At 40.9% G+C, this 14,774-nt stretch overlaps 1 protein-coding gene across 1 annotated transcript in view; it reads left to right on the plus strand.

Annotated features, from left to right (window-relative positions):
- Positions 1-4,337, plus strand: part of ADAM23 (ADAM metallopeptidase domain 23) — a gene marked incomplete at both ends in the record, with an annotated part of 69,912 nt that extends 65,575 nt beyond the window's left edge. The window contains 2 exons of the mRNA XM_080620878.1: positions 184-238; positions 4,224-4,337. Of these exons, the coding sequence (XP_080477004.1) occupies positions 184-238; positions 4,224-4,337 (169 nt within the window). The remainder of the gene's footprint in view (positions 1-183; positions 239-4,223) is intronic.
- Between the last annotated feature and the right edge of the window lie 10,437 nt (positions 4,338-14,774).

Genomic DNA, 14,774 nt, shown 5'->3' on the forward strand with positions numbered 1-14,774 from the left:
ACAGAAGAGCTAGCACATATAGATCCTCTGATACTTTGCTTCGGATGTATGTGGAGGGACAGATGAGGATAATAAAGAGGATTTTAACTTCCTTTTTAAGCAACTGATGTGTTTAGTCTCTGCAAATACAAGAGAAGGTAGCTAATGCTTTACAAACTGGGAGATGTGATTTCTGTTTCACAGGTTATCAGATGTTCATATGAACATACGGTACTGTGGTGTCAAGTCCATATCAAACGTAAGCTGCAACTAAGCAAACTTTGTTCATGAACTGAGGTGGGGGGGGGAGGCTGGAGGGGAAGTCTAAAAGGCTTGATGCAAGTTTGGAAAGACAAAGTAAAAAAAACCAAACAACTTCGAACAAGTTTCATGAGTGAATCCTAGGTTAGTTTTTTTAATTAAGTTAATATGTAAATAGGAAAGAAAAACATTAACTGCTGATTTTAGGGGGCATAGAGCCTCTATGCACATTTCAGATAGCTTAAAGGCTGTGTGTGCAAACCTTGTTAAGAAGTAGATCTTACTTCAGTTGAGCCTTGCATAGTACTTTTAAAGCTGTTGGTGTTTAGACTGCAGGAAGGGAGTCCTATATATTTCTACCTAAACTCTGCTGGGTAATGTACAGGAAATGTGAAGTTCATTTTGATGTAGCAAGTCTCTGCAATATAAAGTGTTTAATATAGGACCAATACAGGAAAGCCATTTTTACGATTAGAGCAGTCCTGTGCATTGGCTGCAGGCACAGGCTCAGAGGCCTTCACTCACCTCTTTTTGCAGCATATATTCACTTGTTTTCCCAAAGCTACTGCAGTAATGTAAACCAATTAAATGTTTCTGTTTCTGACTTTAACAGTATTAAAGCACTTTCTGGTAATAAAGCAACACTGCTAAGAGGCAATGCTAGTAGAAGTGATGTGGATATACACATGAAAAGCTGCTTTTTGCTATATCAGAATGCATAAGTGGCTGGCAGAATAATTGGTTGTAGGTACAACTATTTCCAGCAGTTGTTTCTTAGCTGCAGGGTTTTCTGTCCCTCTAACAGAAGATTAATGGATGGATCAAACACTCAGGTACAGGAGATGCCAAGTTTTTAAGTGGTCTGTGCAGGTGCATCTAGACTCCCAAGATTTCTGCAAGATATGGCAGGGGAATGCCAGTGGCGATCTTGTGAAGAAGGAGGTTTCAGCCCCTTACCAGCATTTCTATAAAGTGCGTGTCAGGGACCTAAATACAGTCATCACTACCCAAACATCAGCCTTATCAAATGTGAGATATGGTCTCACTTTTTTCCAAACTAATAGAATAAATGGCAGGTCAATGTCTTACTTGAAGATGCTAATTTTAGTCCCTTACATTGTTAATTTGAATCAGTTTTGTGGCAAAAGGTCACTTAGTTAATGCCTATGAAAACATTTGCTATTTGAAGTGGTTAAAATACCCAGTTAAAGCTTTGTATTTGTGATCCCACAAAGGCACAGGTTTAAAGTAATGTACTGTGTAACCACATTCCTGATTAGTTAAGGAAAAAAAGAAGTTCAATGCAGAGGACTGCAGCAAGGTATTTCTTACATACACCCAGCCTCTTCTGAAACCAGTCTGTCTTCTCTGAAATATTTCATATTTGCAAAAGATGGCCATACGAGAGAGACAGTGATGTGCTGTAGCACGCTCTGCTTTTTTGATTCAGAATCATCTGTAATTTTGCTTTTTGTTAGAGGTGCTTTTTCCGGTTGGATTACAGACTGAAAGGCTGACCCTCATTATTTAAAGAGGCATTGAAACATTAGACGCAAAGAAGTTAATGTTCTCAGATATTCCACGTAAATAAACAACAGGAAACAGCATCATTCTCCTATGTGTCCTTCCATAGAGAAATCTTCTGCACCCCACTTTCCTGTTTTACTGACACACACTGAAAGGAGCCCTGTACTTCTGTAATACATAGCTATAAAGAAGTGCAAATATCCAGGACCTGATACTCGCTTGGCCTCTTTGCTTTTTATTGTTACTTTCTTGGGGAAGAGAGAGACTTGTTCTATTTGGCGATCTAAGTAAGACTACTGTCTGCATTTTAATATTAAAAAAGTTGGTGATTTGGGATGAAGCTATTAAAGCAGGTCAGGGTATCAGAAATAGCATTCCCATTCCTGCAGAGTAACATCTGACTGCCTACCTCTGTGAAGTGCTGTGGTCACAGCAGAGAGCTATGGCTAGTGACTCTTAATGCTTTGTGTTCCCTTACTGACACTATACCTGATGGTCCATGTTTCAGAGACTATTTCAGGTTCCTGTGTTAAATGTTCTTTCGGTTCTTTTCATGTTTCTCCATCATATAACACTGTCCTAATATCCTAAGTGAAGAAAGGCAGTGGTTTGGTTAGTATCTTATTCCCTGAAGTGTGTATTTCTGCTGGATAAAACTAGGAAATGAGTAAATACACGGTTTGGGCAGATCACAGAAGGCATGGTGAGGGCACAGCAGACATGCCTGTTGGCTCACAGCACAGGTGCTGGCTGAGCTGCCATACAGCCAAATAGTCCTTACTGGACCACTGCAATGGCGGAGATAGGAGTTTTGTTACAGGAATTGTTCTGGGAAGCTAGCATAGTATCTGTCCTCTGTAGCTTGTCCTAAGACTTAGAAGGTCCACTTTAAGTAAAATCAGCTCAGGTAACAGAATGTAATTCAGTGTGCATTTTAACAGCTTGTCCTCCTCAAGTGAACTGGAATATGGTACTTTCTCTGCAGTAGGAGGACAAGTTACATCATCTGGATTTTTCACATGCATTGATGGTTTAAGGAGACTGACTAGTAGTGTTTGGATTCAAACATCAGTAGTGTTTGAATTCAAGTATGCTAGACAGTATTTTAAGAAGGGGTGGGATGGGGGGAAGGAATCAGCTTTCCCCATTTAAACTGGCAGGACAAGCAGATGCAAAGCCATTTAACTCATATTTAATCAGGTTACATTCTATTCATACTTCCTATGATGCAATTCTGCAAGTTGGCCTGAAAAAATAATTTGCTCATCTGAAATTTACCTGCAGTACAGAGGAGAAAGGATTGAGACATTGAAATAATGTCAGCCTAATTCAAGAGAAGCATTAATACAGTGCTTCTAGAGGGGAAATTATGAATACAGTGATCTGTCAGAAACTATCAATACTTAAGCATTCATCTTGCAAAAATATAGGCATTCGTACCCAAGAGAAAAGCAAAATAAAGGATGCCCAAGAACAACCACTCTCTGGAGGTCTTCCCAAAAAGGAGTTGCCTTTGCATGTGTTCATTAGTCTCTTAAACCACCAGACAAACCTCGTGTATTTATAAATATTGTAGCAGTGGTAGTACTTAGCAGGGCTGCAGAAAAGAGAAAGTCCTGGGGTTGGTATGTAGCTTTAGAGAATTTATGAACTCCTGTTCTGTATTTTTGCATGTTGGTTTGGTGGCGGTGGTGGTGCCTATGCCCAACATTAAAACTAAATGCATGAGCCCCTTGCTTGATGCCCCACATAAAGCCAGATACTGGGGAGGTTGCACCCAACTCTTGTTGTTGCTTCCTAATGTCTTGCTGTTTGACATAGGATATCAGTATCGCAGGAGATTGGATATCACTGGCCAGCTTGCTACCCACTGTTAACATTAAATTCTAATCACACGATTTACGGAACTGTCCAGTCTCCTTCGAATGCAATGTCTTTGCTATATTTTGCACCTTACTAATTCACAGCAGTTATGGTCAATAGTGGGGTAAGGGCTCACAGAGGCACTGACTACTTCATCACACTGGAACACGTAAACTAAATTCTGGTACAGCCAGAGATGGGCACTTGCCCTGAGAACTAGAGTCTCTGTGCTTATGCATTTCCAGTACTGGCACATTCAACTCATTCCCTTTAGGTATGTGCGTGCTTTCTTCAGTTACTGTGGGCTGAAAGTTTCTACAAACTTAGAGCACCACTTGAAGTGCTACAGAAATAATTGAGTTCTGTATGCCAGCAAGGTCTTTAAGCTGCATAAGGAAACCAGTACTCAGTACTATGCTACTGAAAGCATGCAACCAAATTCCTTGTTACCCCTTGGCAAAGTTACTTGTTGAGCTGTGTCAGTGTGAGCCTTTTACTTTACACTATGACCTTGGCAATAGCTTTGTTCCTGTTGTATCTAACTAATGTCTTGCATTTTTCTCTTTTCATCTCTTTCTGGTGCAACCTGGAAGAAATGTCAAAAAACGAAGGTTCGATCCAAGTCAACAAGGCCCTATCTGAAGAAATGTGTTTCAAAAAGCTGCCTCTTACACTACTGGATTTTGGGTATGATGTCTTTGCTGTAGCTGCACACAAACTAACTCAGTAAGGAAGAACATGAGAAACTAACTATAAACACAGTATTGGGATGTTAAGCTTTGAGGCAGTAGAAGACTCTCCTTTTTGGAGATAAGTTCAGAATACTTCCTCTATTCACCTTTCTCTTGTTAACATTAACTGACAAGCATTACAAGCAAACTGTTTCAGAATCAGGTGGGGTTTTTCTTTTCTCAGACAAAGGAGGAGACACACAGACCAAGTGCAATAAGAGAACTATTCCAAAAATAATGAAATAGCAGATTTTTTCCCCAGCCGGCTGGCACTCTGACTTCACTTGAGTTCGCATGACTTCCTTTTTCTTACCAAACTCCAGTGGCATGAGGAGCTAGTTCTGAAAGGGTAACCTGCATGGCTCACATACAGACAACCAAGCTCGCAAGCTGACCCCAAGCAGAATCTGCAGCCCAATAAATGCAAACCACTGGGAAGCCGGTACCAGACTCTGATAGCTTTTCCAACTGCACAGTGCATTTCACCACTGGACTCCAGTGTTCCCTGCTCTGGGAGCTCGCTCTCTACCTTGGTTTGGTCTCCTGGGCCACAAGTCTGTGGGTATGGAAGCCACCGAGTGGTGGATGTAATTCTTCCAAGAAGGAAAATGTGTAAATATGGAAATAAGATTTTGATGTATCATTTTCACAGATTATATATAAATATACATACGAGAAAAGGATTTCCATATAAAAAGTTCTATTCTTTATGTAAATCTATTTTTGATGTTGGGTTTGGTTTTGGGTTTTTTTGCTCCCCCTTTTTTTTGGTAGCATGTTGTATAGCGGATGTTCTGGGCTTGCTCAAAAAAGGCAGATAATAGCATGCAGATGCAGGGAGTTCTGACACCAAACAGATGTGATCTGAAGTTTGTATGCTTGAAACCAAAAACAATTAAAATGTATAAATACGTATCTATGTATTGACTGTAAGTCTGGATTACTTTTTTGTTTGGCTATTACACAGATTTTTCCATAAGATAATGTAAGATAAGTGACACCCTCTCAAACTAATCACAGAAGTGCCAAGCTTTTTTAATTGTTATTATTTTTAACTATAGCTACATTTTTTTCCTAAATCCTGTGAAACAAAAACTTAAATAAGCCTTAAAATACTCACGAAAGGTAAAAGCTTGGACAGAGCTCTTCCTCTCTTGCCTTCTGCACACCCACCCAAATGGGCTTGCAAAGGTGACTGATGTTTCTGACCCACCCCCTGTAACTCTTTGATGCATCTCACTTCTCAAAGCATAATGCAGAACTAGTACTTTGACCCTTGGCTACTGATGTTACCATCACAGAGCGTGCAGAATCCCACATTATCTCAGGGGGTCATGCACTGTAATGACTTGTAGGTACACTGTGTGCACAAAGATAGGAGCTTTGCAGAGAAGTGTGGGCACCTGCTCATTTCCCTGGGCCTGCCCAGCTTGAGAAAAGTATGGAGGTGTCTTGTTTAGGCCTCCCCTTCAAGTGCAGAGCTGTGCAGTCTGGCTTACCCTCTTAACCTTGATTTAAAACTTAGGTAATTCAGTTTGTGTAAGTGAAGTGACCTGATGAAAGTTTCATTGCTGCATCTGATAATCAAATTTAAGAGTTATGTGTTGGATATTATTAACAACGAAGTCCAGTTACAACTGCTTACTCCATCTTTGTTTAGTGGAAATCTATTTCCTGAATTAGCTTTAAGAGTCAAAACAGTAAGAAAATGCTGCAGATTTCCTGTGACTTAAAAATCTCATTTCTATTATATTTCTTATTATGATAATGTTCAACAGTTTCACAGAGAGAACTACAATATTGTCATGCTTTAAGCACCCAGGACAAATATATTGTTTTAGTTGACAGATATTATTAAATGGGTTTAAACAGCTTTAACATAATCACATTAACACTTTCTACATTATGAGTTAAAGGTGCTGCACACAGGTAGTCACCAATGATATGTGTTATCTTATTCTGAAAAATCCCAGCCTGCCTTTATGCAGGAGGAAGCTAGTGACAATACTTTCATGGCAAACCAAAAATACTTGCAGCTGTATTATTGTCCTCAAAAAGTACTTTGCTTGGGAACATAACCCCAAAGTTCATCAGGGTTCTGCTTCCAAAGCAAGAGTAACCCACAACAGAAACACTAGAGTTACCAAAAATTAGAAGTAAAATCAAGTGGCTATACATAAACTACCTGTGTAATAAACCTTTGAGAAGCGCTTCACAAACAGCATTGTTAGTGTGTGATGTGATGTTCTAGATCAGACCACAGTGGTCCCCAGCTAGTATGTACGTACATTCAGTGCTGGAGTAACTTTTTGATTTACACCAGCAGTTTCATAAAGATTAGGAGTTCCTGACTGACTTTATGCTCCATTCACCCACTGTATGTGAAAACTCGCATTCGCCTTCTGCCCTGCGCAGTGCTGCTTGGAGCAGAAGCAGGCATGAGTGCTTTCTGTGGTGGCAGACAGGTAAGACACAGGGTTTGGTAGGCATTGATTTTCTACATCCTGCCGTTGCTGTGCTTTGGAAAGTCCATGTAGTATTCATTAGTTCATCATAAAGCATCATCAAAAGAAGAGCTGGTTAGCAGTGCCTCTACTTCATCCACTACCTGTTTGCTCCATTATTTATCTATTCACCTGGACAAGAAACTGCGGTAACTATTGCTCGTTCCAGTTTGCTGCATGATAGCATTGATCTGACCTGATTCTCCTAAAAGTGAAGTCTGCCTAGCAACTAACAGCCGTATAGGTGCATGTTAAAAGACACAGATTACTTATGGCTGGAGTTTAACCAATTTTTCTTTACTATGCAAAGATGGGTATTGCACAAACAATTTTAAGACAAATATCTGAGGAAATGCCATAAAATACTTGAAGTTATGTTTTAAGCCTACTCAGACATGTTTTGTATTCATTACTGCTTCCACTGTTACTCTTCCTTTTGAAAATGATTTGTAATTATTTTTTTAAGTGCACAACTTGATGTTATAAATCAAGTTTTTGTTTCAAGTTAATACTCATTCATATCTTGTTGGCTGCTAATGACTGGAAATTCAATAGTCCTTGTTCTGCATCTTAGCAAGATGAGTATTAAAAATGTCATGAACGTGGAATGGAGTAGTTTTTAATTTTTCAATCATTTTTTCTTTATTTATTCTCTCTATTTTCTTTACTTTCTGTGCTCAAGACACCACGACCTTGCTAGTGGGGGAGATTGACTGGGGCTTTCTTTAATCAAAGATCTCTAAACTGCGTCCTGCCTTGCAGCGGGGATCTCTCCATGAGGGGACGCTGCACTCAAGCTTCCTGGTGTGCATGGGACCTGCACCGCAGCACCCAGGGCACACGGGAGGAGGGCATGGGGCCAGCTTCACTGGGTTGAATGAGGGCTGTGCACAGCCATCAGCTGAGGGAAGCCTGCTACAATTCAGAAATCTATTATGGAATTGCAAAAAATTCTGAAGTGAATTGTTTAAAAATATTTTGAGAGCTTCATAATCACCCAAGAATGCAGCCAGTGTTTTGTGGGGTGCTGAATGAAGCGCACATTCGCTCTCTGGTTTTCTGAACTCTAGTGAAGCTGGCCTGGGAAAGCCAAACGCCTGCATGACACAGCTACCAAATAACTGCTGATGGTTTTTTGCTTGCTGTAGACACAGAAACAAAACCACACTTTTGTCTTGCTGTCTCCCAAGGTTATGTATGAAAGCACATGTCTCATTTAGAGCTGTAGAGTGAGGGAACACTGTTGTTAACAGATCCACCACCACCCACTTTTATTTCCTGACATTTGAGCATAAGAAGGTTTATCTGTAAACTCAGCATGAGCATGCAACGTTTTGGCTAGAATTAGACAGTCCTTCCTAGAATAGGAGTTAAGCCTCTTGCAGTATATGAATACAAAAGCAACATACAGGTAGATGCATCACTGCTGCGGATTGTACAAGAAAGTATTTCGATTGTTTTTTAGAGCTTTCATGACACCAAGCACTGAAGAGTGAACTTGCTCAGGCACCTACTGCTAAGAACAAAAGCAACACAACAGCAAGTCCTGTTGTATAAACCCAATAAAACCTTTTTTTCTGAATGTGCTTACTACAGATCCCTACCCACAGGGGCTGAAAACTGAATTTAACATGAATCATCCATTAGAAATAGTGTGGAGACTGTTTAAGTGCCCTCAGAAAGCTTGAAGAAAAAAAATACCTAGGAATTTTAGTAGTAATGATGCTGAAACCACCACTACTGAGAAAACATTATCTTAAAGCTGCACGTACTGTAATTCTGCTCAGAAATGTGTTGTTCAGAGCTCAGTGAGCACATTACCACATCTTCACATCTTTGTAGGTTTGTTGAACAAGTTCTTCAGTGGCAGCATGTAACACAAGAGGGCACATGGCTCCTAGGAAAGCACGAGGACTCCATGTCCAGCCAGCCCAGACATCCACTTAACAGGTATTACTCCTGAACAAACACAATCTGCTGAAGACAGAATCATGCAGCATGCTCTAATTTGTAGCAATGGAGCAATTAAGTGTCAGTCTATTTGCTCTTGTTAATATTTTCTTTTTAACAGAGCTTGGCTTTGTCATAAGCCTCAGAACACCCTCAGTTTTACCACTAGTATATACCACTATGCCACTAGACGTAACAGGCCATGCTTCAGGGGGCGCTTTCTGAGCCAGTACAAGAATTTCCCCACCAAAGCCAGTAACTCAAAGCATGAAGGAACTAACTAACTGTTTTTCACCTGCTCTGAAGTGGAAGTAGCTGTGCCAAGCATCCATGGGACAGCCTGCAGGGAAGCTGCTGCTCTCAGCATTGACCCAACCAACACCTCAGTACCCCACAAAGGCTGGGTTTAGTCTGAAGCACTAATCCAGGAGCTGGGCCTCTTTAGGATACACACTGTTATGGACACTTAACTGTGGAGAGGCAGAAACAGGAACAAATCTCCTAGTCCAAGTCCAGTTCTCAGACTACATAAGCACAACACTGCACCACTTCAAAAAATCTTCTAACTGTTCGAATGTCATGCACTAACAGATTTCCTCAGCCATCAAACCAATTTGAATTCGCTTTTGGGACCGTTAAGCCATAGGTTTTTGTGTGCTCCATCTGTGTCTCTGTCTGTTGCTTGAACGCTATTAAATCTCTGCTTTTAACAGATGACCAAGGCATAGGCAAATTACAGACTGGTAACACACCGTGCTTCCATTACATCCATTTTGCCTCTTCTGCAGAAGGGAAGTGTTCCCACACATGAATACATGCTGCTTTGCTGCAGTCTAACCTCGACAGTGTCTAGCTAAGTCACGACACAAGCAAATGGTACTTTTGACTGGTTTCCCAGCTGCAGCTAAGGTGATGACCAGTTTCATCTCAAGAATGAAAAGCATCTAGATACCTCAAACCTAAATTAAAGCTTATGCAAATAGCATTAAGAGAAATTAAAAAATTGTAACTTTATGGCAGCTGTGCTAAACTTGCTTCCACATCAATTGCAAGAGGCACTGGACCAACAACTGACAGCTCCAAGTTTCCTCATTTGACTCCTTTGAAAGTAATTTGTGTATATCCATGGTTATATAGAAACAACAATTAATACGCATGTTGCCCTCACACATTAGGTCCTAGATACAAATTTGACAATTTGCCTTGGAACAGAATAAGCTCTGACCTTATTAATTCAGGACAGTTTTCCATAGATAGGGTCTTCGGACTGTAAAGGTTGAGGATTTAAATATCTATATGTATCTGCTCTTCAGAGGGGACTCTTCAATAGACGTACTACTTAGGATGCTATGGATTCACAGAACAGGGAAGCACTCTATCAGTAGGTGAAAGCTTCACTGTTCTCAGAAGGGAGCATTCAGTAGGTAGTCCAGAAGACTGAACAGATCTACCCTTAGTGTCTAACCCAGGCAACAGAGGACCTGGATCCTTGTGGAGCTGCCACACAGCAAAATAACTCACAGGACTGGTAACAGGAGAGACATTTTCTTCAGAGGGAAACAGCCCCCTCTTCCCCTCCCAGCTAGTGACAGACCTACAGACCAGCTCCAATGGAAGTCCCCTCACCCAGGGGATCACAGCAGAAAACGGCACTAGCAACAGCAACTGATTTTGCTGTGACCCTGCAGCTTTGACTCACCAGGGGCAATGTCCTATGGACCCTTGCACAGCCATGCCAGGAGCTGTGCTGAATGGCATCTTTTGCTGTCAAGCCAAAGGAAGAGCCCTGATTGTGCTGGCACAACACCCACCCTGCTTTCCACTGGTCACTGGAACGCATCAGTGGGCTGTGTTGCATGGCAGCAGCACTACAGACACTTAAAGCTCCAACTGGCTATAGCACTTACCTAAGTGCTTTTGCCAAAGCCTGAACTGACAAAGCCTTAGTGCAATCACACAAGGTGTGCTTCCACTCACCTCTTCAGCTTCTGTAAACAGAGATGTTTCTCTTCCCTACGAGGGCCTCTTCCCTAAACACAATTTATAGCAGTCTAGTTTGCTCCAAAACATACCAATAACTACAGAATTAGAGAATGACTGTACAAAACTTGCTGTAGCAGTGCTGACGGTTGCGTTAAGCAGTCTCTATAAATGCTTCCAAAAAGAAGGCTCAAGTTACTTTTAAAATACAAGGACCATAGCCTAAGCCTCCATACTCCATTCATATATTCATGTATTTATTGACATATTCTGCCCATCCATTTCCTCCCCAGACCTATTCCCTTGTCAATATACTGTGTTCTATATAAGGGGGTTACAACGATGAAATGGAGTGGATGCAAAGTGCACAAGCAAGCCTTTTGGCTTTGGAGTCTGTTCTTTCTCCCCTATTTCCTTTCAGACACATTTGAACTCCATGCTGCTATTGCAAGACTTGCATTATGAAGTTACTCTTACAGAGATTGTTAAAAATAACATAGTTTACAGACCATGCATGCTAGAATAGCATTTCTGTGCGATGAGAAAGCAGTTCCAAGAAAACTGGAACTATTACAGTGCTCTCCAGCATCCACTGAAAAGCTTCAGGAAATTACAGATTTTTAAGTTCTCCTTTGTTTACTGAGGAGGCCCCGAACTCAGAGCGTAAAACTGCCTCATTCACAGGAAGAAAGAAGCAATTCCCTTACATAGCAGCATCCTGAATGCATGCTGTTGGATCAGAGGGCTGGGCAGGTAGGGAGAAGATTCAGATCCCATTAAATTTTCCTCCACTTTTCCTTCCTCTGGTTTGGCTGGGTAATTTTCACTTCAACCATAAGATGTCTAGGAGAGAAACTGCCCTACTCAATCCAAGGTGACCTTTAGCACCTAGCCCAGAGAGCTCTGGTTTAGCAGAGCTGATTGGTTTGTACGTTTAAGACAACCCTGCACACAGGCATTTAAAAATATTATAGATCTTCACAAAATGTGCTGCTCTTTAGGCACACCTAAGAATAGAATAGGAGAAAAAGGACCTTCTGAAATCGGTCTCCTCAGAAGCTCCAATTCAAAGACAAACCTAGTACACAGAATTTTCACTCTACTGTCACCTTTTTATCATCTCCTTTGTGAACAGGTTCCAAAGGGTACACTTGTGAAAGGAAAACATCAGTTTCAAAGGCTGAGTGGTCTAAGCTATTAAAAAATACAGAATACATTTAAAATAATAATAATTAAAAAAAAAAAAACAAAACCCTCTATCTGCCTTTATCACACTGTTCCTTACTGAAAATGTACAGGGTTTGTCTAGTCTACGCTAAATAGCTGAGCTTGTACTACATCTAGAAAAATCATTCAAGAAGGCAGATTTCCCTGACAGCAAGTTCTGCATGACAACATATTGACGTTTTAATCAGATTTTGCATGGAAATAACCATTTTCCTCTGACAACTGCAGTAGTACTAGTGCATGTATGAAGGCATCACACCTCCGGCTTAGCAGGATGCAAGTGCTTCATGAATGCCAAGGAACCCTAGGCCAAAACTAGTAGCAGAACATAAAGCAGATTGTTTGCTCGACTATCTGAGAATCATCAGCTAAGTAATGAAAGCTGAAGATCCCACAGCGCCATCCCTTTCACAGGAAACAGAATATCCTCATTACTCTGCAGAGCCTACTGTGACACATTTCTTTGGCCCTAGATTTGCCGTACCCCCTCCAGTTTCTTCTTGCAGACTAGTTTCCCCAAAGAGCTTCAGCTCTCAAGGTGCAGGCCACCAGTGTCAGGCCCTGGGTGCTGTGGGGAGAGTTCGACAGTGGGGAGAGTTCGACAGTGGGGAGAGTTCGACAGTGGCTGGCACACTTCCCTGGCTGGCACACTGGTGTGGCATAGGAGCTGCCCTGAGGCAAGCACACTCAAACACCCTTTTCTCTCAAGAGCTGTGAGAAACACCCACTCTTAGAGCAAGAAAAGGTAGGAGACCACATTACAACCCTACTCACCTTCAATAAAGAACACACTGTGAAAATGTTTTCCTTCCCCAGAAGATTTGGCTATAAGACACTAGGATAAATTGATCCTGTAATAGGCTCGCTTTCTTAGGTGTTAATGGCAGTTTTATGAAAGCATGTTTCACTGAACTGCTCTTGTAACCATGACACACCCAGGGGGACTCTCACTTATGCCTGGAGTGCCTGAAGGTGAGAAGGGTTTCTTTATTGCCTTCTAGTGCTCAAGGAAGAAGGGGGGTGTAGGGAATGTCAGGAAGAACTGATGACTGTTCTTGAGCACGGAGTTATCAGTGCAGCACACAAATGTCAGTAAGTCCCTTCATTCAAAACCTAATAGTTGTCTGAATAGGAATTTCCTGCATGCCACCAAAATTAATCAAGATCTCTCCAAAAACTGCACTGAATGGTTAAAGTCAGACAATGTGCCCACAGGACACAGAGTTAACTTTTTGTGTACTATATTAATCAGTTCGGGAGATTTTATTATTTTCGCGGAATGTGTCGGTCTGGATAGAAATATTAAAGGTTCACAGTCACGTTCTCTGCAGACATCATTTGCACATATAGTGCATATAGTACAAACATCATAGACATCATAGTGTCATATGTCACCAAATTACATTTTCAAAAAAACATATTAATTTTCTAGCTGACATTGCTTAGTTTGCACTTGTAAAATACGTGCTCTAAATGTCACTTCAAAGCTTGTGTTAAACACATTCGTCACAAGAAACATTACTTCTTTCACAAATTACATCAGTATCAATGATGAAGCCACTTCAAACACCTGACTAATGGCACCTAAACTTACTCTTGAGAAAACACTTCAAATATGCCCCAGTAACAGAATTACTCACATACAACAGCTAGTAGGGAAGAAGAGATTGGAAAACTTTATTAAAGACAAACAGATCTCTTCTAATAAGGAAGTGCAGTTCCTCACAACTTCCAATGGAAACAGAAGCCTGTGGAGATAAAGGAACGCACACTTGACCCATTTACAGGAAGGCAAAATATACACCAGTGATTCAAAAGATCTTAATAAGGATGGTCCCTATACACTGCTGAAACAGGGCAAGCAGATCTAGCAATAAGAATTAAACCTCTGAGTGCCACGATGTGGAGATCTGCCACACAGTAGGAAAATCAGAACAGGAATATGACCCCTTTGATGGCAAGTGGCGAAACAAGCAAAAGACACTGCGTGGCTCTCATGCCATGGCACACAAGCAATTACCTAACATCAGATTTACCATCAAGAATTTAGTAACTAGAAATCCTGGGGAAAAATAATATAGATGGACTTTGGCCTGGTTTTCTTATATGAAATACTAACTGCAGCACCAGATCACAGTGAAGATCTGTACACACATTTCTCTGAGTACACATCAATTACCAGTTAGTCGCAACTGGTAAAACCCAATGGTATTTCAGACAAATAACAGACACGCTTGCTCCTGACTCAAGCTGTGTTATAAACTTAAGCATCACAAAAATCTGCGCATTCAAGTCACCAGAAATTAATCAAGAGATTAGACTTTACATTCTAGGCAGGTTAAACAGTAGGACCTAACAGCAATAGAAATAACACCTTTTAAAGTTATAGGTGAGGAGAATAGCTAGACGAAGCATTCATCAGGAAAGAAATACCAGAATATTACAACTTATACCTGACTAAGGTTTAGCCAAAGAAGGTGACAAGTCAGAGGCACTACCACACTGTTAGGCAAGATGCTGAAGCTGGTAAAGAGATGGCAAAGATATGATCTAAAAACCCTCTATAACTCCCCTTCAAATAAATGTGAATAAAAGAGCAAAATTCTTCTTGGAAGAGCCATATAGATGCCTATAGCCCAAATAAAGAAATTCAAACTAGATAGTAGGAAAAAAAAATTCTACTACAATTCCAGACACAGCCAGTTTGATCTAGTATTCAGACTTGTGCTTCAAGCACAAGACCTCCAGAGGG

The sequence above is a fragment of the Psittacula echo genome (assembly GCF_963264785.1).
Source record: "Psittacula echo genome assembly, chromosome: 6".
NCBI lineage: Eukaryota > Metazoa > Chordata > Aves > Psittaciformes > Psittacidae > Psittacula > Psittacula echo.